General features: G+C 43.9%; 2 protein-coding genes, 1 non-coding gene and 1 pseudogene across 3 annotated transcripts; 2 read left to right on the top strand and 2 right to left on the bottom strand.

The window, feature by feature from the left end:
* Window positions 1-1,916: 1,916 nt before the first annotated feature.
* On the bottom strand, window positions 1,917-5,254 carry LOC125552318 (annotated as a pseudogene).
* A 979-nt stretch (window positions 5,255-6,233) lies between these two features.
* On the bottom strand, window positions 6,234-6,304 carry TRNAC-GCA. Its single transcript has one exon. It is a non-coding gene; the product is annotated as a tRNA-Cys (tRNA).
* A 5,523-nt stretch (window positions 6,305-11,827) lies between these two features.
* On the top strand, window positions 11,828-13,812 carry LOC125552319 (ribosomal protein S3, mitochondrial). The gene has a single exon (XM_048715826.1). The coding sequence runs from the start codon at window positions 11,918-11,920 to the stop codon at window positions 13,148-13,150; it is 1,233 nt and encodes a 410-aa protein (XP_048571783.1). The 5' UTR covers window positions 11,828-11,917; the 3' UTR covers window positions 13,151-13,812.
* A 509-nt stretch (window positions 13,813-14,321) lies between these two features.
* Window positions 14,322-18,338, top strand: LOC125552320 (ribosomal protein S7, mitochondrial). Its single transcript, XM_048715827.1, has one exon. It carries the CDS (start codon window positions 17,877-17,879, stop codon window positions 18,321-18,323), a length of 447 nt encoding a protein of 148 aa, XP_048571784.1. The 5' UTR covers window positions 14,322-17,876; the 3' UTR covers window positions 18,324-18,338.
* Window positions 18,339-22,433: the final 4,095 nt, after the last annotated feature.

The following is a 22,433-nucleotide window of genomic DNA, read 5'->3' on the forward strand; positions in this document are numbered from 1 at the left end:
CCCCATACCCACTATTCGGAAAAAAAGCTTGCCATAGCAGCTCAAACCTCCGATCGGGAAATGGGAGTTCTAACCGGTCCTAACCCCAATTCCAAACAAATTGATTGGACCGAGGTTCGTGCAGGGAGAGAATAGAAACTAATAACGATGGAGCAAGAAAACGGATGCGCTAACGCGCAACGGCTTTCGCGCTAGTTGCTCAATCCGTTGCTTGTTTGGTTCGAGGTTGAGCTCACCCGCCGCCCTACGTCAGTAGTCTTCCTAACTTCTATTCCCTTTTTTTTGCTCTAAGGTAAGGTCCTTCAAGAACAGCATTGCGGTCGCAACGGGGCTCTGGGTGAATATTGTCCGCCCGTATGAGCCGGGCTGTGAATATTTATAGGTCGGGGTCTTTACTGAAAAACCACAATACTACACTACAACAATTTGAAGAAATCCGCAAGTGACTCTAATTTGAATTCACTAGTCGTGTTGAGTTTCTTTTTATTTCAATATAAAAAATCTGCCAATCCCGATATTCCCACATTTCATTCTGGTCCAGTGTCCATTCCTGAATGAAAGAAATGAGCTTTGCCCCTTCACTCACTTCTGAATGACTCCTTTAGCACTCTCTTTTTTATATCAAAAAATAGAAACAGTTTACCTTTACCATACCTTCCAAGCAAGAGTGTTTTATTGCAAGATTAAGTTATTACTGAACAAAGAGAAATTCTCATTATAAAGGATGAGAGAAATTCGGAAGCACTTTTTTCTTATTCTAGCAGACGGAATTGAATTGGTCTAATTTAGGACTTTCCAATCGATTTTTATCTTACCTAATTCTATCTACGCCCAGGGGGTAGGTACGTCGCAAGCTCTGGGCAGCTATCTTATTCCAAAGAATCTCGCTCCCTAAAAGGTTGCCGATACCATACCTCTATTGAACCCTACTGGATCCAATTGTTTAAGTGTTTAGTCGAGAGGAACCACATTGACACCATGCTTGTGCTAAGCCACAGCTCCATCAAACTAATCTGGATTTCTTCTTGTTTACGAATAATGGGGCATCTGCCTAACCCTATCAAACCTCTCTGCAACTACTTCTCTCTGTTCTCAGCAGCCCGAAGGATTTTTCGAGTCTCAAAGTCCTATTAGAACTCCCGCGCTTGCTCCTTTGGAGCCAAATGGATCCGAATTTCGGTAAGATAATACAAGAATCGTATTTGGTTGGGTTCTCACTCTGTTGTTCAGTCTGGCGCGGGTGTGATACCGGTGAAGAAGCGAGTAGTTGACAGTCAGGGAAGTAGATTCCTTTAAGGAGAGAAATTCATTGGTTTAGCCGTTAGGCGGAGCTTCTTTACACGCCGGTAGCGGAACAGCCCAGGCAGCTTAACGTGCTCTTGGCACAAAGGTAATAGAATGGGAGTCTGACGACACCCGGTACTCGGGATCTCCTGCTTGAAGAAGCAAGGAATTTCAATTACTCAGCCGTTGAATAAAATAAACTAGATACCCATGTTTCCAATATTTACTTCTCTTTACTTGCAGGACCTGGCCTAAGCATAAAGTAGATTTGCTGCACAAGCTCAAGTGGAGGAGGAAGCAGGGGTGGCGAACAAAATGTTGGTATGGAAGATCTCTTGCTCCCCCCCTGAAGGGTTCTTAGATTACCAAGTAAGGGAGGGAGGTAGGTACCATGGTTTCATTCTCCCATCGAGAGGTTATGATACTAGCAAGAGTCCTATTCTTCTCCTCTCGATCCTACCTTGGGTTATGTTTGACAGGGATGGTCAGTGAACTTCTATTGGTTTCAAAGGAGGATAGAGATCCATTGGGGAGGGCTCGAAAGGTTATTCGATATCAAAGGTTGACCCTCGACGCGCCGCAGCCACTATTTTGACTCCTTTTATGCAATTATGAATGAAACTTTCTTGATTCTAATGCAACTTATCCTTTTGGAGTTGACGTAACAAACTACGCGAGCCTCCCGATGAAGCCAACAGAAATCCTATCCGAATACTAAAAATAAAAGGCAATTTCATTATGGTGGTATACCAGCCGCCAGTTCTGGAACTTCCAGTTCCAATCGGAGCATATAGATCCGTAAATGGATTTGTATGTATAGCCACTTCAGTCGTGCTCCTCGTTTCTCGAATGGAAAAAAAGTATCTTCTTTCTGGGAACATGCTAAACCAGAAATTCTTATGTTCGTGATTCTTCATCCACCGATGCAGAAAATCTTCCAGTTTTCCATTCTCATATGAGGCAGGAAAGTTTATGGGCAACAGGTCAGCACAAAGTGATTCATCATGTTCAAACATGAACCTTTCACTCGTTGGGGACGGTTTATAAATCATCAAATTCCCACAAATGGAATGAGAAGTGGGTCCATGTAAATGATCGAGACCTCGCAAACAACAACGTTCCTTCCCCATATGGAGTTCGGGACCCAAGGGCAATCGTTGAGTGAACTGTATCTTATTCGTATTAGTTGACCTAAGCCGCACCATTATTGCAGGGGTGGGGCTCGGCCTCCGAACCGTACGTGGGACGAGTTTCTGCCTCATACAGCTCGGGCCGAAGACCGGGGAAGTTGAGGAGAGATGGGGAGACCCAACTGCTGCCGGTCGGGACGGACAGGAAAGGGGGCGGGGATATGCTTGTGAAGAAGCAAGCTTATTGCCCCACCCCCCAAAAACAAACCGACCCAGCAAGAAAATGTATGCGCAGGCGCAACAAAGCACTCATCCCTTGCTTGCTGCTTCGCGTTCTTTCTATTCCATCCCAGTCCATTCCGGGATAGGCGGCTAATATAATATGTGCAGTAGTCGTCGTCTGACCAATCGGCTCGGACACCAGACCACTTGTGCCCGCCCATTCTGTCTCGCCCTAAATGGAATGGCTCTCTTAGTTACGCTGTGCCCCGACCCGAGTCCCCACGTCCGCTTTTATCTGCCCGCAACCCGGCCAACACAACATTAGGGCCGTCCCCCCATTCTATGCTGACCCGGGCCGGGGCTCGCTTTTTGGGAAGCCCGTTCCCACCGCGCTCACGGCCCGGCTGGCCTGCCAGCGGTAGTGGGAATTCTCCCGTTCCCTGGTCAAAAAAGGGTTGGTTGGATGCGGGATCTACTCCACGAGGAGCGGTACGGACGTAGATGATATCATCACGACCTCTCTTTGCGTACCGCTAGGGATGCTTAACGCCACTTCGCCAACTGGCATTACCTGCGCTTTCGTGTCTCTCAGTGTGGTCAGCACTGGGTGTTTCCGAGCAGTGAGGCTTACACCCATTCGCATTAATTCATCCAAAGTTCCTTACCCTTATGCATGAATTTTGGAATAAGCCATCTTCCTATCAAGGTTAAGGAGTCAACTGAGCATCTCAGCGGCGGGATTGAATACCCGGATCGAATCAGAGTTCACGCCGCCCGCCCTGAACAAATAGAATAGGAGGCATGGGCCACAGGTCGCACATAAGCCATCGGGTCGCACGACAGAAGAACACCCAACATAAAGATGCACACTCCTCCATGTGAAATAGAAAGATTCATCTTCACTTTTTTGTAGTAGTCGTGACAACAGCCATCAGCAGTCGGCTCGTTGGTAAGGCGAGAGATTCAAGCCCGCTTTCTGGTGGCACACCCCCCAAACAAGCACCACTCGACGAGGGGGGGGGGAAGCTACAGGCCCAAAACCTTCGACCCTTCTTTCTATATGGGGGTGCCCGAGGCACCTCATCTTGTCATTTTGTTGCTCATTCCCCTTAGGCCAAAGTGTTTGGCCTTTACTTCGGAGCGCCCGCTCACGCTTCGCTGACCTATCGTGTGGTAAAGAGAAGAGAGTACGAAAGAATTGTAAACAGAGCAGACCGCAGAAAGATTCTAAATATGACAAGTCCCCCATGGATTCGATAATAAGGAAATGAAGAACGGGAACGAAACGAAATAAAGCATTTCTAGCGGATGAGCTTCTCTCCATTTTGTCTGGTAATAGAATAGGGCGGCTTGCTTTGACCAACACTCCACTTTTTGCTCTGTCCATGGAGCGTATGAATTTCCTTAAATGTAGATAGACCAAAAAAGGGAATAAAGGGATAGGAATAGGAATTATAGTACCATTGGAAGAAGAGGCACCAGTGGGAACATCTCTACTGACGAACCATTTCAATAGTACGGGTGTTGCCGTGCCACGGGGCACGACCATGGAAGTAATGAAAAAGAAGAAGTTCTGTAGTTGGACCATCTGCTCTATCCGTTCGATTTGAGCTTCTCCAGAGAAGATGAGACGCTAAAAATGAAAGTGTTCGCAACGCATACCGAAAAAGGGTACCTATGTTGCCGACCATTAATGACTAGTTCGAAGACCAGGAGCAGGGGCATGTGCCAAGAAAGATTTGTTACTTTCCCTATGGTTTTCGAACGTTTTCAATAAAACCTTCTCGTAGAAGTATTTTCACAAAGTTTTCGGTAATATTAGTAGATGCTATTCGAACCCTTCCTTTTATTAAGATTCGAATTCTTATTCTTATTATTATCTAATTATTCTTTTTTTCATGTATATGCGTCAGACACAATCTACTAATTGATCTATATTCTGATACCCTACTATATCATAGTCTCTACTACTAGTATTTTTAATACCTCAGGAGCTCATGAGACTCTTTTAGTGAAATTCATAAGTCTCAATTCCCGAGCGATCGCACCAAAAACTCGAGTTCCTTTTGGATTTCCTTCTTGATCAATGACAACCGTCATCATATCGTATTATCATACCGTTGTCACGTTTGAGTTTTTACATGTACGTACAATTACAGCTCGTCTTACTTCTGTCTAATCTTTCTAGAGGCATTTTGGGCACTGCTTCTTTGATTACAACAACAATAACGTCACCAATATGAGCATATCAGTGATTACCAGCTCCTAAGATTCGAATACATATCAATTCGATAGCCCCACTCCGTTGTTATCCACTACATTCAAAAGGGTCTGAGTGAGATGGATCTTGGAAGTCTGGTTTTTGATTGGATAGTGATCTCGGGCACGAGTGGTTGATCTTCGCGGGCCGTGAATGGCCATGGAAAGGAGTATTGATGTCAATATGTTCGATCGAGAAGATTGGACGATGAAAGACAGATCCTTTGTGGTTTGAATAATAGGCTGTGGTCTCGATATTGGGCTATGGGCTGATTGCTTTCTGTATGAGCCTCTTGTGATTGGGCTCTCGTGGGCGGATTACCCGATGTGTACTCATCTTCCAACAAAGAGGAGAAGACATAACCAAAAGAATTGTGAGAAATAAGTCAATTTATCAAGTTGAGGCATTTCGATTTGGATTTCCAATAAGAAAGACAGAAAAAGACTCCTGCGCCCTCGAGAGAATTCTCTTTCACTTGCATTTCTTCCTGAAGTTGGCTCAAAGACCTGTCCAGCCTTGATTTTCCCAGTTATTACTCGAGCGCACTGAGGCAACTCTGAACTAAGCTCAGGGGAGGGGTAGTAGGTATGCTTCAAACCCTCCGGCACCTTGAAGAACGATGGCACTAGATCGGGAAAGATGAATGACCAATGAGGACAGGACAATGGGGGAAGTTGGTAATAGAGAATCCTCCCTTCTTCTTTGCTTTCTTGCCTGAAAAAATCCAAAACTAACCATTGGAACCTCATGGGCTACCGAGTTAGGAGATTCATTTTATTTATTACTTTTACTTTTTTTTTACTAAGTTATTCTAAAAGATAAGAGCTAACCGACCATCCTGATTGAATGTTTGAGTACTCGGAGTCTCTCGTAAGTATGGAAAGAAAGTCTCTTCTTTCCACAACTCCTAAATTTCCCATCAGCCTATCCAATCTAATTCCAGACAGAGTCAGTAGACCTTACTTTAGTGTAGGTAGTGTCAGATAATTAGGAAGTCTTGATAGTCTTTCGTATAATCTCTTCTTCAATCCTAGGAGCAAAAAAGGAATGTCCTTTAGGGACCTTTGGATACCAAGATTTCCGACCTCTTACTTTCGTAGTTATGAATTGCGGAATAGAATCAATTATGAAATTCATAAGTATATATCCCTCATCCCTATTGGTATCGGTTTGGGCCACTACCCAGAACCCTGCCAGAGCCCTATTTTTAAGAAGAAATTGACAGTCTTTTTTAGAACTAGAACTATGGTAAAATCCAGTATCGACAGGCCTAGTTCTTTGCAAGAATTTGTCGAGTTCAATCAGTACAATAAGAAATCCTAAGTATTTTTTTGGTCAGGCGACACCCAGATTTGAACTGGGGATAAAGGATTTGCAGTCCCCTGCCTTACCGCTTGGCCATGCCGCCAAATCCGATCCAAAATCGAGCAAAATCTTATTCATCCACATTATTTTACTAATTTTTATTCGTAGGAGGGGATTATTAAACCCTTTTTGATTTTTTTTAGATCGTTGAATCCCTTTGTACTTATCCCTTTCCAATCCCTTTTAATAAATTCATTCCTGTTTTTTATTGGACCCAGTTTTATTCTCTTCGATTGATTGTATCTCAAAACACACATTGCTTAAATACCTTCTCTTTCTATTGAAAAGAGAAAGGATTTCCAGTCACAGACTGCCAAATTGAGGAAAAATTGGAACCATTAACTATATTATTAGTTATTATTTGTTATTTTGATATTTTCTATTTGTTAGTAGTGAACGGTTCTAAAATGGGTATTGTATCCCAAATAATGTTTCCTTAATGGCATAACAAAATCAAATTGATTTACGGCTAATCAGTATCAATTAAAAAAAAGAGAATTATGATATTGATATAGTGTGACCTGACCCCTGTTGCTCCAAGTGAAATTCTTTCTAGGGTTCTTAAAGATATTCTCCATTTTTTCCCTTTCCCTACAATAAAGTATAGTCTGAAGGCTAGCACGCACCATTCCTCGCTTATGATAATCTAAGGCCAAAAAGAAAGAAGGCTCACACCATAATAATACATACCCTTTTTCCTCGATCGTCAAGGTCGTGGATTTGGATCGATTTCGGTTTTACGGGCTTCATACATTGTTAAGAAAAGTACTCGGCATTGGAAAGCATCACGTTCTGGCCACACACAAAAGAAGTCGGTGGAAGGTATGGAATTTCTCGGCTGAAGGTCAGAAAGAAAGCAATCGCCAGTGCTCTCGGTTCCAGCAACGAGTCTTTTCTCTGAGAATTAAGGAAAACAAACTAACCTTGTCTGTCTATGTTCACCTTGACATGAAAGACTCTTTTCCTAACCTGACTGTTCTACCTGGCTAGTTCACTTCACTTTTCGAGGGATCCTGGATTGGAGTTCACTTGTCTATGAGTGTCCGAACAGCTTCAGATCCTTCCAAGGCGCAGGGGTTCTCTCTCCATTCACTTTGAGCTGGGTTTCTTGTGATCTTTTTAGTAGTTTTTCCGTCCAATTTTATGGTAAATTAAAGTCTTACACAGCTGTCCCCAAGGATGTCCATTCCATTCGGCAGGGACTCCATCTCGCATTCGATCTCCCTCCTTTCCCTGAAAGAGTCGAGGTCTCTCTGGACTTCTCTTTTGCCTCTCTCCCAGATTCAGAAAAAGGGAGGAAGAGGGCCTCTCGACGGGAGTGATTCCCCGAAAAGAGATCGTTCCCAGCATCCTCGAGTTCGTAGTCAAACTCACCTTCATCCACCTTTCATGGACTGGCGCGGGCAAGCGCCGATGTCTGGAGCAGGAGATGGAAGACTTGGGTTGAGGAGGCTGTCAACGAGTCATCAAAGGCGATAGATTGGTTATATTCGGATTCGTTTGATTTTGATTTTCTTTTTTTTGGTTGTGAGAGGTCTGAGTCCACAGCTGGGGAAGAGTCGTCAGATGACAATTGAAGTAGGGGTCTGCCTCTTTCAAAGGGAAGCAAGAGTCTCATAGGGAAGGAGATCCTGCACAGACCAATCCCAATCAGGAAGAGAGTCTTGTTGTCAATGAAAGCAATTTTTCTATGTCACATATCTGCCTATCTCGTGTTGTGAGCTATAAAGTACCCACCAGGGGGGGGGTGGACCAAGAAAGAGGCAGGCGATTGGGTCCTTCCCATCCTCTGTGATGTCAGTCTCTTTGTCATTCTTTCACCCTTGCTGAGTAGCGAAGTGAGCATACTCAAGATCCAATTCATCAATCATTTGAGTTGGTACGAACATAGGAATCCAGACTCCGCTTGATTTGATCTTCAGTTTCAACCTTCATCAGTCAGGAAAAAGAAGAAGGACCCACTTATTCCACTCGAAGAGACCGAACCAGGAAACAAAAAAAAAGAAAAACTGAAGGAAGTTCTCTTTCCATTCCAACTAAACTAAGTGAAAAAAGGGGGAGAGCAAAACAGAAACACAGGAACAAAGAAACTATGTCCAAACCAACTAGTCCTTTGGTCGACTCTAAAGAATGTATCGGGAGTTGGGAGTTAGCCGTCTCATAGGAGTGATAGCAGGGTTTTTCACGGAGTTTCTTCGTACGATTGAAAAAAAGAGTGCTCTAGGTCGGAGAAAACAAGAAGAAGATTGTTCACCAGTCTGTCTCCCAACCTCTTTAAAGCAGCTACCTACCATGATCTGGTCTTGGGACAACATTGGCACCCCCGTTTGCTGGATCTTCTAGGCACTCTAAAGCGCTTCCACGAGAGACAGATGGACTTTGAGTTATAGACGGAGAAGAGCCTTTAGAGGATCAAGAGTGATTCCTCAATAAAAGAAATGGGATTTTGAGGGAGGGCTGAACGCGATGTATTGAAGGGTTCGCTTTCGCTGATCGGCGCCAGTCTTTCCTGCTGTGAATTTCCCAGGTTGGGAGGGGCCCTTTCCTTCTACCTTACTGAACCCATTCACCAATGATTGGATCACTCAAAGCTAAAGACCAATTCCTTCCTTTTAGGTGGTCTAGGTGGCTGGGATACTATGCCCTTCTTTTTAGAGGCTCAAAGATGAGTTCTTTGAAGGAAGCAAAAGAACCCATGTGTCTCGGATGAAGTCTACCCTCTTTTTGTGCCGGGAAGAAGAATGAGATCCAACTCAAAGTCAAGGAAAGCGGCCTAGACCACTGACTTTTGATGGAAGGCTTCTGAACATGGATTGGTCTAATAAAGCCAATTTTTCGGCGAATCAAATATTTTCTGAGAGCACTAGACCTTCTCTCTTTCAGGATTGATTCCCACTCACTGCCTGATAGCAGGCTTGGCCCATGAGACCTATTGTCTTATTGTACTAGCTCACTTCACTACTTTGGAGGATGGGTTTTTCCCCTTTTTGGTTCGCAAACGCTCTAACCCATCGAGAAGCTCCATCCAAATTGGAGTTGATGTGAGCACTTCCCCAGAGGCAGAGGCTTTTTCTACAAAAGGGTGGGAGCATAAAATGTAGGTGATCAATTGCGTGTGGCCTTCAAGTATTTCGTATGTAACAATATTCGATCGGCATCCAAACAAAGGTGCATGTACGGTTCCTAAGGGATACAATTTTGTCCTAATCATCGAGAAAGATGAAATAAGTTGATAGCGATCTCGTACTAACACATACTCTCTAAATATTGAAGAACTTGCATGCGGCCTTCAAGCCACAACCGCGGTATGAGTTCTGATCTCAGACTTTGGTTTGGGGGCTGCTGGCCCCTTCGCGTCGACAAGGAAACTGTGAACGACAATGGGTTTCAAATTAGAATAAAACGAAGACCCTATCGAACAAATAAAGGAAATGGCGGAAAGGGGGAAAAGTAAAGTATAAGCGACATATGGCCCGAAAAGGAAATCCAATTTCAGTAAGACTTGATTTGAATCGTAGTTCAGATCCAAGTCTTTACAGCGAGGGCGACCGCGAAAGTCACTGAATGGGTACGGTCTGTCTTTTCCTGATCTTTGTTTGTCCCCCCAAAAAAGGCGTGAGAGGACGTTGCAGATGTCCGGGATGGACACGACTTCTTCTAACGCTAGAAGACCATAGGAAGAAACCCGAGACCAGAGCATGTCGTGAAAGACGCACACGGGGCGGGCGTGCTTCGACCGTTTCTCTAGGGCACAGTTGAATGTAGATATCATGAACACGAGGATAAGGATACCAGGCCGAGAAACCCGGGAAAGTACTCCCCTAATGTGCCGATCACTAGCGCATCCAGGGCCCCGGCGCCCAGCTCTACTGGAGAGGCCGTCACTGATCTGAAAAGTGCGTCTGCGGTTCGGATAGACTGATTCTGCGAATGCCTAGCCCCAGGAATTAATAAAAAACAAGTGCTAAGTTTCATTTCAGATCAGTGAATAAACCAAAAAAGAGACCTTTCTCGCTCGATGCCACACTATGCCCCGCTTCAACAAATGAGAGTTTTTGGTGGAACCGGTGAACCACGCAAGCTGGTTAGATGCGTGGGGCAGAGGGCTCGTAGTACCTGATAGCGCAGCTATGCAGTGGAAGGGAAGGAGCCTAAATCGACCCCCTTCTTTCTTTTTTATTCAAAGACACAAAAGCAAGCACAGTACAAAGAGATTGGACTCTCGGATGAGACTAAGCAGCTACCGTTCCGACGCGCCCCTGACCCTATCTTGATTCAAACCGAAAACCCTCTCTAAGGTGGAGCCTAGTTGAAGCTGTCATTCAAAAAATAAATGGGAATCCAAATTCCACTTTGAGGGATATAGATGAAGTCTCTCAGTAAAGAGAGTTGTAGATTCGTAGAAGAGGATCAGAGTACGCGCGCTACAAAAGGCAGCTAGCCAATGAAAGTAAGTGGAAAGAATATAGTACTTTTGTACTGACCCCGGGGCCCCCGGTTGTTTTGCGTTCCCTACCCCAACGTTAGACTATTGCCTTTTTAGCCTACGCTTGCTGCTTGCAGCATGGATTCGATAGATCTATCGAATCCATGCTTCCCCGCCCCGAAGCGAGACTCTATCCAGATCTCAAAGAATAACGAGCTAGGCGGCCGGCGGGCAAAGAAAGGGGGCGGGGCGTTTACTTGAAAATGACAACCGCCTGTTCCAGCAGCGGGGGCCTTGCACGAAAGCAAACCTACGATTAAGTAGCAGTTGCTTTCGCTGATGGGCCCAGTGAGGGGGGCATTGTCCCTCAGTTCTTACCAACCTCAGGTGTGTACATCTAACTTATTATCTTCTTTTTTCACGCAAGCCTGACCTCAGCTGTCCATTTCTTATTCATTCAGGGTGCCCCTAGTGGACTTGGCGTGCTCCTTTCTCAAACCAGAACAACTCTGGACGTTAGGGAAAATAAGGGAAGACCGCCTGAGCGAACCGACCGAAGGGACTTTACTTATCCGAACCGAACGTTAGCGGCTTAAGCTAAGCCTATCACGAGCTGCGTTGCTGCTTGATTCGGCGGGGAGGAAGATCTCAAAGTATGGGGCAAAGGATCAAGCGCTTTGACTTTGCTTTGTCCCCCGGGATCCACCACAGGTTGGGTTTGAGAGCCGTGTGATGGGTGACTATCTAGCACGGTTCAGAGAGCACGTGTATGTAGTCTGCGCTGGTGAATGGAAGCCCCCGCCGCAAAAAAGAAGCGGCTCTTCCCACGGCTCTGTCACCATTGACTCTATTTATTATTATGGTAAATCATTGTATCAAGATGTCAATCTTAGATCTTATTTTAGTTCGATACGTCCACCTACGAAACTCGCCCTTGGCTTTCGTCTCGGTAGGTGTATTATTCTACATTTTCCCAAAAGGACATTCATTCATTTCTTTCTTCCGGGCGATCACCACGACTAAAACGAAACAAGACAAGAAATCAAGACCCGTACTACAGGAAAAGGGCTGGTGGCCGACATTTGGGAAAGTCGGGCCGATCGGGTGTCTTCATTCAAGCGAGGGTACAGAGGAAGAACGAAACGAAGTGAGAGGCCCAGGGGGGCAGGGAAAAGAGTCGAGTCGATCGACCGGGAGAAGCAAAACGAAATCCGGATTTGGCCGAAAAAGATGCAACGTTATGGATACCATGACCGATCACCATCGAGAAAGAAGAATTTGGATAAATCACTTCGGGTGAGCGGGGCCTTCAAGCGGCCTCAATACGCCGGGGTTGTAAATGACATACCTTTCCTTATGGGAAATGCCGCCTCCTTACTAAAAAGGAATAGAATCCAGTTATTTTTACCAAAGAAGTCCCGCTCTGACGGCCCGACGAGTCATCTACTAAAAAGGACCCTCCCCGCTGTGCGCCCCTCCTTGAATTATTCGGTCATGCAATACTTTTTTAATACTAAGAATAAAATGCATTTCGACCCCGTCCTAGTTCTCAATCATTTCGTGGCACCGGGTGTGGCTGAACCATCTACGATGGGGGGAGCGAAGGGAGGAAGCTTAGATAAGAGAATACGCTCTCGCATCGCTTTTTTTTTAGAAAGCTCTACCAGCGATAAAAAGTGTTTGGCCCGAGCCAAAAAGAGGTTGATCCACTTCATTCGCCAAGCGAATGATCTTCGCTTCGCGGGAACAACAAAAACCACCATATCGCTCTTTCCTTTCTTCGGTGCTACCTTCTTTTTTCCAAGGGATGGGGTTGGGGTGTATAATAACCCTTTTTTTGAGTATGCCCGGAAACAACTCCTAGCTCAATTTAGGATCAAATGTAGGAACCTCATGGGTAAGGATAAGGTAATGGAATTGATAGAGAAATTCATAGACCTAGGTAGGATAGGAAAATTGATAAAGGGAATAGAGATGATGATAGAGATCATACTGAGAAAGAGGATAATTCCGTACGGGTACAACTCTGATTTGAACGAAGTGCTAAAAATGCGATCTTTTTTGTCTAATAGAACAAACACTAATACCTTAATTGAGTCGGTAAAGATCAAATCTGTTTATCAAAGTGCTTCTCTGATTGCTCAAGACATCTCTTTTCAACTGAGGAACAATCCAATCTCATTTCGTTCCATTTTTAGTAAAATAGTGAAGGATATTCCATTAATAATGCCAAAAGGGGTGGAGGGGATACGTATTTGTTGTTCTGGTCGATTAGGGGGTGCGGAAATAGCTAGAACTGAATGCGGAAAGTATGGAAAAACATCTTGTAATGTATTTAACCAGAAAATCGATTATGCTCCTGCGGAAGTATCTACTCGTAACGGAATTTCAGGTGTCAAAGTGCGGATCTCATATAGTCAAAATAAGAAGGGACGTGCTATATCCGAAACGTACGAAATATAGTAAATATTTTAAATGCAGATGTAGTAGGGGTCGCGAACCGGATGGTACACAACTTGGTTTTGGAAGATATGGCACCAAAAGTTGTAGAGCTGGTCGTCTTTCATATCGAGCCATTGAAGCAGCGCGTCGGGCTACAATCGGACAATTCCATCGTGCTATGAGCGGACAATTCCGAAGAAATTGTAAGATATGGGTAAGAGTTCTCGCAGATCTTCCTATTACGGGGAAACCCGCAGAAGTTCGAATGGGAAGAGGAAAAGGAAATCCGACGGGTTGGATTGCTCGTGTGTCCACGGGACAAATCCCATTTGAAATGGATGGTGTGAGTTTGTCAAATGCTCGACAAGCCGCTAGATTAGCGGCGCATAAACCATGTTCGTCAACCAAGTTTGTTCAGTGGTCGTAACGTAATTGGTTAGTGGGGAAAAACCGGGCCGGGACTCAAAAGAATTTGGCGAAGTGTTTGTTCCTGAACGAGGGAAGTGGAAAGACAAAGAGGGATAGGGAGCTCGCCTCCTTCTTTTTTTGTAATCGCCGAAATTGTACGACGACCCTTCTTGTTCCAGGCATACGACCCTGAGACGTGACGGTGTCACTTTTCCGGCCCGGTAAAGTGACAGTTATATAAATAAGAATAAGAAAGAGAAGCGTGATGTTGTCGTGTTGTCAGCAATCAAATTCTCGTAAATAGATAGTACGGTTGCGTTGTTTCAATTTCTGTTCGTACTCTGATTGCTGTGGCTGCAGCTCGATCTTGGCAAATCTCTCAAATGGATGTAAAAAATGCTTTCCTTCATGGTGATCTACATGAGTTTTTTCTATATGCAGCCACCTCTGGGTATTGAAGTTCCTGATGGTCATGTTTGTCGCCTTCGAAAGGCCCTCTATGGGAAAAAAGCAACCACCTCGTGCTTGGTTTGAGCGGTTCAGCTCTGTGGTTCAAGCTGCTGGTTTCTCTTCTAGTGAGCATGACCCTGCACTTTTCACTCATACATCTGACCGCGGTCGTACCTTGCTTCTTCTCTATGTTGATGATATGTTGATCACTGGAGATGATCAGAAGTACATTGCTTTTGTGAAGAAAAAGTTGAGTGAGCAATTCAAGATGTCAGATTGATTTTCTCTCAGTTATTTTCTGGGAATTGAGGTTGATCAAACTAATGATGGTTACTATCTCTCTCAGCATCGCTATACTCAGGATTTGATCTCACGCTCAGGTCTTACTGATACACACACTGCCGCTACACCCATGGAGCTCCATCTCCAATTGCGCCCTAGTGATGGTACTCCTCTTGAGGGATACCACTCGCTATCGTCATCTTGTAGGCAGCCTTGTGTACCTCACTGTGACCCGGCCTGACATTGCTCATGCAGTCCACATTGTCAGTCAGTTTGTCAGTGGTTACTTGAGGGAGATGCAAATACTTCATTCTTCCATAGTGCTGCCAATGGAAGACACATAAAATGTAATATTGCTTCTTTGGAACATGAAGGAAATGTTATACAAGATGAGAAAGAGTTGCAAGAACACATTTCTAGTTACTATAAGAGACTATTTGGTTCAGAGGACAGGGGGGACATATCTCTTGGTGGAAGCCCCTTGGTCAACAGAGCACATGCTATCAGAACTAGACAATGAAGAGTTGACTAAGCCTTTCACTATGGAGGAAATAGAGTTAGTAGTTAAAGAGATGAAAACCAATACAGCTCCTGGCCCAGATGGCTTACCAGTAATCTTTTAGAAACATTTTTGGGAGATGGTTAAAGAGATGGTCAAAAGAATGCTTGATAGCCCGCATGCTGAGGAGTTGCAACTTAGAAGACTTAATTATGGGGTGGTTACTCTGATTCCTAAAACGAAAGATGCTGCAACTATCAAGCAATATCGGCCAATATGTTTATATTATGTTTGTTAGAAAATTGTGACTAAAGTACTGACAAATAGGCTTGAGAGAGTTGCAGATAAGGTGGTGAGTAAGAGTCAGACGGCATTTATGAAAAACGGAAATATTTTAGATGGGGTGGTCACTATCCATGAGGTGTTTCATGAGCTTAGGAGGACTAAACAAGAGGGGGTCATACTAAAGCTAGACTTTGAAAAAGCATATGACAGGGTGAATTGGGATTTTCTACAAGAGGTTTTGCTTAAAAAGGGTTTTCTTTAGTGAGAAGTGGAGAGGTTGGATTAAACAAGTGGTAGAAGGAGGTGCAGTGAGTATCAATATTAATGGAGAGGTTGGCCCATATTTTAAGAGCTACAAAGGATTTTTTCAGGGTGATCTCACCTCTTCTTTTGAATTTGGTGGTGGTCACAGAAAAGGGGGTCACTCAAGTGTACGGCATTCTTTGTCCGTCCAGATCGCGGTACATGTTCGGACTGCTCTGGATTGTAGAGGAACGAATTTCAGGCTACTTTAGATGGGGTGGGCTGCACCCATTCTCGGTACGTACAAGGTGGGCACCCATTCTCGGTTAAGATGGGAAATCCTATAGGGGTAGAAATGCTACATGAAAAAAATCCGCTCTTGCTGTATTAGGAATTGAAAGTAAGTCAACTCCTTCCTCTTAGAGCAACTTGTCGCAGCTGTGACTACTCTTTCTATTTGAATTGAATGTCAGCGAATCACTTGTTTCACTAATGTGACTAGTCTTGACTGCAGGTTTTTTCTTTCTATAGAGAAGTGACTGCGCTAGAGATGCTTATTAAAGGTTTGCTTGGTGGCTTCCTTGCTTGACAGGCTTTCCTTGTTGATTGGCTTGGTCTGCTAGTTCCCGGAAATCACTTCCTCTAAGTCTTAAATAGCAGAACCTACTCTTTCTTCAAAGAATGTAGCATACCTAAGAAATGATTTCTCTAACGAGTCAAATCCGTTGTGAAATAAGGAAATGCGCGGATCGCTTCTTCTACCCTTCTCTTATTCGCATTTCCTGCTTACTATTGAAAGAAAAGCTGTTACTGCTGCATATCCCCTTTTTCCTCTAATTCGAGCGAGTAAAGGCGCAGCTTCCTCATCTTTGCTTTATAGTTTGATATAATATAGAATTGGATTTTGCTTTCCTTTAAGGAGCTCTAGCTATCTTGCTGATCCACCAGTTCATACTATTAATGAAAGCTCTTTCACCCTGCCCGCGGGTAATCCCTTACTGAGCCTACTCAAGCAATCTCCCATTAGCCGCTCTTTACTTTATAGTCAAGCGATTGTAAACTCCTTATTTAGGCTAGCTACTTTGCTGATTAACAAGATTATCGCATTGGAGCTGTGACAGTTATGTAAACTACTTCTCTAGCAAGTAATGAATCTGAGGTCAAAGCCAATGAGTACGCCGGATGTTGCATTTTCGCAGTGAGGGAAGGTTGGCTTGACAGGCTTCGTTCTGGATGTTGTAATCTCTTCTCATGGTCTTTGTTCGCTTTATTATCCCGTTGTGAGAATGGCTAGGACTGTGGATCCACACGCCCCCCCTCTAGTCAGTACTTTCCGAGTAGCGCAAGGCTTCTTCGTTGGCAAATAAACGAATTAATGAACTAATTTCCTAATATGACGTGAACTTGAACTAGCATTGATCAAGTCCATGAGCTCATAAGAAGGAGTTCTTCACGTGAGAAAGTCCACGGCTTAGCTTAATTCAATAAAAAAGAAAGTATCCAATCGACTTTAGGAGCGCCATATGTTTCTATCTGAAACGGTAAAGCGAGGCTCGCTATAAGGGTCATAGCTAGTTCAGGATTGGTAGGAAAGTAATACAAATGATTGTAATATGACAACCCCCAGGGGAGCTAGCCTTTGTGTTAAGATTAAAAAGAAGAGCCCTCTTTTCATACGACTCGGTGATTCCATTGCTCTATCCGGCCGCAAGATTCGATCGCGTACAGCACGAGCACGAGATGGGTTGGGGACTTAGAAATGAGCTATGCTCCAAGAATTGACCCCTGAACTACCTTTGCCCGCCTTTTCTTGTAGAATCCATTCCCCCTCTTTTATATATTTAGAATGCTTTTAGGGCTAGTGGAATGAGGCTGGAACCCATCAATATCGCTAAACCGGGAGAGTTGCTTGTGTTGGGTTCAAAGTTTCGCTCTACCAAGGCAAGATATAATAGAATATAATCTAATCTAATATGCATCCAGCTTTAGCTGAATATCGTGAGTGTTCAGCGAAGTATGCTAGCCATTGGCCTTACGTTCAGGATACTCCTTTCTGTCTTTGCGATGTTTGGTTATAAGAGAATGTTGCTCTTCAGAAAACGCGTATAGCGGCCTTCGTCGATGGGACAAACGCTCCAGTGTATGCGTTACGAGGCAACTAGCATTTTGTCATGGAAGTTCGTGAAACAATGTCATGTCGCGACTCGACATGTTAGAAGGAGCTAAATCAATAGGTGCCGGTGCTGCTACAATCGCTTTAGCCGGAGCTTAGCAGAAAGGTGTGATTCGTGATCTCGATCATTTAAATGATCCTATCCTTAAGATTGGTTTTGGAAGATATGTCAAACATTCGAGAATGGCGCTGTTGATCTAGTTAGGTTTCTAATTGTTGAGTGTGAAGTTCCGTTCTAAAAATATTCGTTTCGTTGGAAAAACCAACGCCGACGTCAAGATCAGTCTCCTTTCCTTTCTCTTTTCGGGAGCAGAGCTGAAAAAGATGGACAGTAACGATCGCGTAATATCAATTTATCGGCCTCGTCATCGAAAGCGGCTTCCAATTGCTCGGAAATTCTCAGCTATATGGGGGACTTTGATGGTGAGCAAAAAGAATTGATCAAGAAATTGGTAAACTTTCGCATGATCGATGGTAAAAGAACGAGAGTTCGTGCTATTGTTTATAAAACTTTTCACCGCCTAGCTCGAACTGAACGCGATGTAATAAAACTTATGGTTGACGCCGTAGATAATATAAAGCCAATATGCGAAGTGGTCAAAGTAGGAGTCGCAGGTACTATTTATGATGTTCCTGGGATTGTAGCCAGGGATCGTCAACAAACCTTAGCTATTCGTTGGATCCTTGGAGCAGCTTTCAAACGACGTATAAGCTACAGGATAAGCTTAGAGAAATGTTCATTTGCTGAGATACTGGATGCTTACCGAAAGAGGGGAATTTCACGTAAGAGAAGGGAGAATCTTCATGGACTGGCTTCCACCAATCGGAGTTTCGCGCATTTCAGATGGTGGTAAAGTGATACCACATAAGGAGCTCTTCCTCATTCAGTCATACTCAACAAAAGTAAGAAATGTTTGACCCGGATCCTTTTTTCATCTTCATATAGAAAGAAAATCGGCCTTCCTCATACTCCCCCCTTCATTCATAGAGTTGGAGGAATCCACAAGAGGCCTGCCCGTTCATAATTGCATAAAAGAACCATTCTTTTTATGAAAACTCTTGTTCCAACCTCACCTCAGGTCGAATGAATACGAAAGGGGGATCAATCAAATCAATAAGCCATGAATGAAGAAGTAGTGGGCCTTTCGCCTTATTTCGTTTGACTCGTGGAGCTGAGAAATCTACTTCAAAGAGAGGGAAAGAGTGCTAGTCCGAAAGAACAAGCAAGGGATGAGCGCACGGGAGCGAAATCCGTTGCGCCCACGCGCATACGTTTTCTTGCTGGGTAATTTCTCAGAAAGTTTTTGTGTTGTTGATTCCTATTCCTAGGTGTTGTGCTTTTTCCCCTATGCCGCCTATTGGTACTAGTGGAGTAGGATTGGCCTGTAATACAGAACCTATAGGTGGTGTAACCTTTCGCTCAATACTCAAATCTACAATTGAAGCATCTGAGGCTGCATCAATCGAGGATACACGACATAAGGAATTGTTAGATCTCCAAACTGAACTTCGCCTTCACCAAGCGTGGGTTTTCACTGGTCCTAACTAACGGTTGGCAAGCGATCCCCTATTCTGCATCCCGAAGATCAGACGGCCCAGAGCCGGAGCGATCATTCAAGCAAGTTACTCAGCTTGAGTTTTTCAGTCAATCAATAGATTGTGCAGTTTCTTAGTCTTTTGGTCCACGTCTTCATGACTTATAGAAAGGGTTTCTTTCTTTTACAAGATCATGGAAGCTTCAGAAACCATCCGAGATCTTCTGGAAACAAGAAATGTTGCATCAAAGGGTTCAGTGGTCATATCATAGTGAAATCGAGTTTCTTGATTTAGTCGATATCAAATTCCCAACTTAGAAATTCGAAAGGACTAAGATTCTACTTCTTCCTCAAATACTGGGAATGTGGATTCAAGTATGATATCACTATTCCACAGATCTCAAGAAAACGAATTGAACAAGTTTGATGGCTGGAAAAGAAGATAGGAATGGGGCACCAAGGAAGGATTGTAGGTAGGGATGCCCTTAGATCCGTTCTCAATAGCTCGTGATAAGGCAAGAAAGCGAGTAGATACCCTGCCCTCGCATTAAAGCATCGATCTAGTCCTCTATTAGATATGAATTTCCCGTTGGAAATCGAGGTACATACTCCAAAAATCCCTGGTTTTTGCCTTCGGTTAGCAACTCGTCTAAGTTTAAGATCGTATTCCATCTTCGTAAGGACATAGAAAGGGGTTTCGGTAGTGACTGTCCTATCAATAGACCGAATGGTCATCAGTTGCCCTCACGGCCTAACGCCGTTTTTGAGCTCCATCACATGCTTAAGAAGGACTTGCCGCGGAGCCAAGGCCTATTTATGAGCCAGACCTAGAAGATCACTGCTTTCGTGCTGGTCATTCTAATCACAATGAGAACTTCTCCCAAAGAGGGTTCTTATTTCATTTCAGTAAGTAGTCGATTGAATCGGTTTCTAACCTAAGGAATGTGTTATTATAACCAAATATATCATCCAAGAGCCGATCTCTTTTTCATTAAGTATCATTAACAGACCGCTTGCTTACGAGCTTGGTAGCCGCCTTGGAGCCGAGGCAGACGGAGGAACCTCTCGAACCTGGAATCCACTTTCCACTTGTCCTCCATATGCTCGGGTCTGCTGTTTGACCAGTATCTAATGCTATTTCTTACTTCGACCAGACGGGCACTTTCGCATTACGCAGTGAGATCGCCTACTCCTCTCGAGGTTGGCATTTTCGAGTTCATATTTCATAGGTCACCATAAAAATTCCTACCTTTCAAATTAGCATATTTTTAGGAACATATCGAACTTTCATCCCGCATTATCTGTGCAAAATTTTATCATTGTTTAACTACTTCCTCAAACCATTCAATGCGCTATCTCCATCCTCTCATTCATCTCTATACCAGAACAATTAATTAGGCCCAGCCCTTCTATCATCGGCCTTGTTGAACTAATTACTTTCGTCTTTGTGCCACCTCAAAGAAGACATTTGATCATGGGCTTTTTTTTGTGATGAGGCTAGTTTGAACTATGCTTTTTCTCCTTTCTACACCCCTCTTGACACAAGTTTCGCACATCCAGTTCTCTTATTAGAAACTCCCTATAGATATACTTCTTACTGACTGATTATGGCTTCCCTGACTAGAGAAGGAAATGTCGGGAGGAAATAGAGATGATAGGACCACCTGAATGCTGGAGATGAGTGCTCGTCGTATTCCCTCGAGCAAAGCGGAGAAGAGAAGGGGGAAGAAAAAAGGTTCCTAACTCATTGGATAGCTTAATCTATTGGTCAGGGATCCCATCTTTACTTTATTTAGGTGCCTAGACTTTTCGGGGCATAGGGTAGATTTCACAGTCCTTTAAGTGAATACGCCTTCTCTTTATGTATAGAGCTCTTAAAGAATGGATCAGCTCCTAGCGAAAAAGTCCAAGGTCTGAATACCAAGAGCGGTCAAACACAGTGATCGGTCCCGGTCAATGGGTAGAAAAGCCCGCCCTATAATCTGAAGTAGTCTTCGACTAGGTATATAAAATGGATAAAAAGAAAGAAGGGGAGGAGAGGAGATAGATGCATTTCACTAGGCGTATATGATATTGGAAAGAATGGAATCGAGTAAGCTTAGGCCAACCGATAAGTCATCTTTGTGTAACTTCCCATATGCCTACTTCTAAGCTAAAGTAAGGAAATAGGGTGAGATAAGCAAGAATGAGCCGAACGAAGACGTAAGGTTTGTTTAGATGTAGTCTTTGTGCTTTTCAAGTTGCTTCTTGCGAAATCAACTAAGTTCGAAAAAGCCATGCCCAGGTTTCCGGGAGTTTAGATAAGATATGTCAGCTGTTGGAGGATCAATATTATCCGGGGGATCCATATATTATGAGGGAGTATAGAGAGGGGGTCTAGAGATAGTACAGTCTGTAGTGAACCTATTCATTAAATGGACTTTTCCCTTACCTCTCATCAGCTTCCCTTTCCCTCGCCGGTGCAGTGCCATCTGGATACCTCATAAATAAATCAAGCAGGCCGGCTAGTAAGCGATCCCGAGGGGCTATCTTCTCTCCCATGCTGGTGCCTTGCTTAACTCAAGTATAAAGTGGAAATTAAAGCCAAAATCCGGGGTGATAAAATTCCATTTGAATCTTGAGATCCAAGAAGAAGGATAGCTTCATGAGTTCGTTCTGACTCCTAGCTTAGCTGGAAAGCTTTTGCTTGTATCTGGCAGTGGGTGTAACATCCATCATACTCAAACAGAAGAAGGTTTGCTTATCTAGCTCCAAGGCAGTTATAATCATTTACAGAACCAGGGTTTGCACCTACTGAGGAGGAGAAAGGGCCGACGACCCATACTAGAACTCCAAGATAAGATCTTTCAGTCGATCAGACGGCCGAGGCCTTTAATAAGGTCCGGTTGTGCCAACGAGTTCTTCTAGTTATGAATCGCCGTAGGGAGGTAGCATTACATTTTTATTAGCAAAATAGAGCTCCTCATAGAAAAGAATGGCGAAGAAAGTGTTAGAGTACTTTCTTTCTGTTCAGTCCTGGAACTTATTCTTTTCCGATCGACCTATCAACAGTAGCGATCATACCCCGTCGAGCGAGTTAGGAGCTGCTCACAAAGAAGGCCGAAACCAGCTCACCTTGGAGGGTCTTCTCCCATCCAGTCAGAAGTGGAACTAAAGATTAGGATCGCGGGAAATAAACTGAAAGGCAAGAGTGGAGGTTAGCGGGTCTAAGATCTAGTGGGAACATTAGAGGTATCTTCATCATGAAATATGATTGAGATCACACGTAGTACTGACCGCAAGCAGCAGATCACACTACTGCTTGTTGATTCAATCTATCACGCTTACCACAAAACCGGCCACAAAATTAGAAGGATAAGGTGATACCATGAATGACTTATTCCAGAGACGAAGTCTTAGATTCCGGTACTATTGTACTAGTATTCTGAA

The sequence above is a fragment of the Triticum urartu genome, chromosome 4 (assembly GCF_003073215.2).
Source record: "Triticum urartu cultivar G1812 chromosome 4, Tu2.1, whole genome shotgun sequence".
Lineage (NCBI taxonomy): Eukaryota > Viridiplantae > Streptophyta > Magnoliopsida > Poales > Poaceae > Triticum > Triticum urartu.

Bases quoted from the DNA above. Each gene is read 5' to 3' on its own strand.
- LOC125552319 (XM_048715826.1), top strand. From the start codon at position 11,918: ATGCAACGTTATGGATACCATGACCGATCACCATCGAGAAAGAAGAAT.
- LOC125552320 (XM_048715827.1), top strand. From the start codon at position 17,877: ATGGGGGACTTTGATGGTGAGCAAAAAGAATTGATCAAGAAATTGGTA.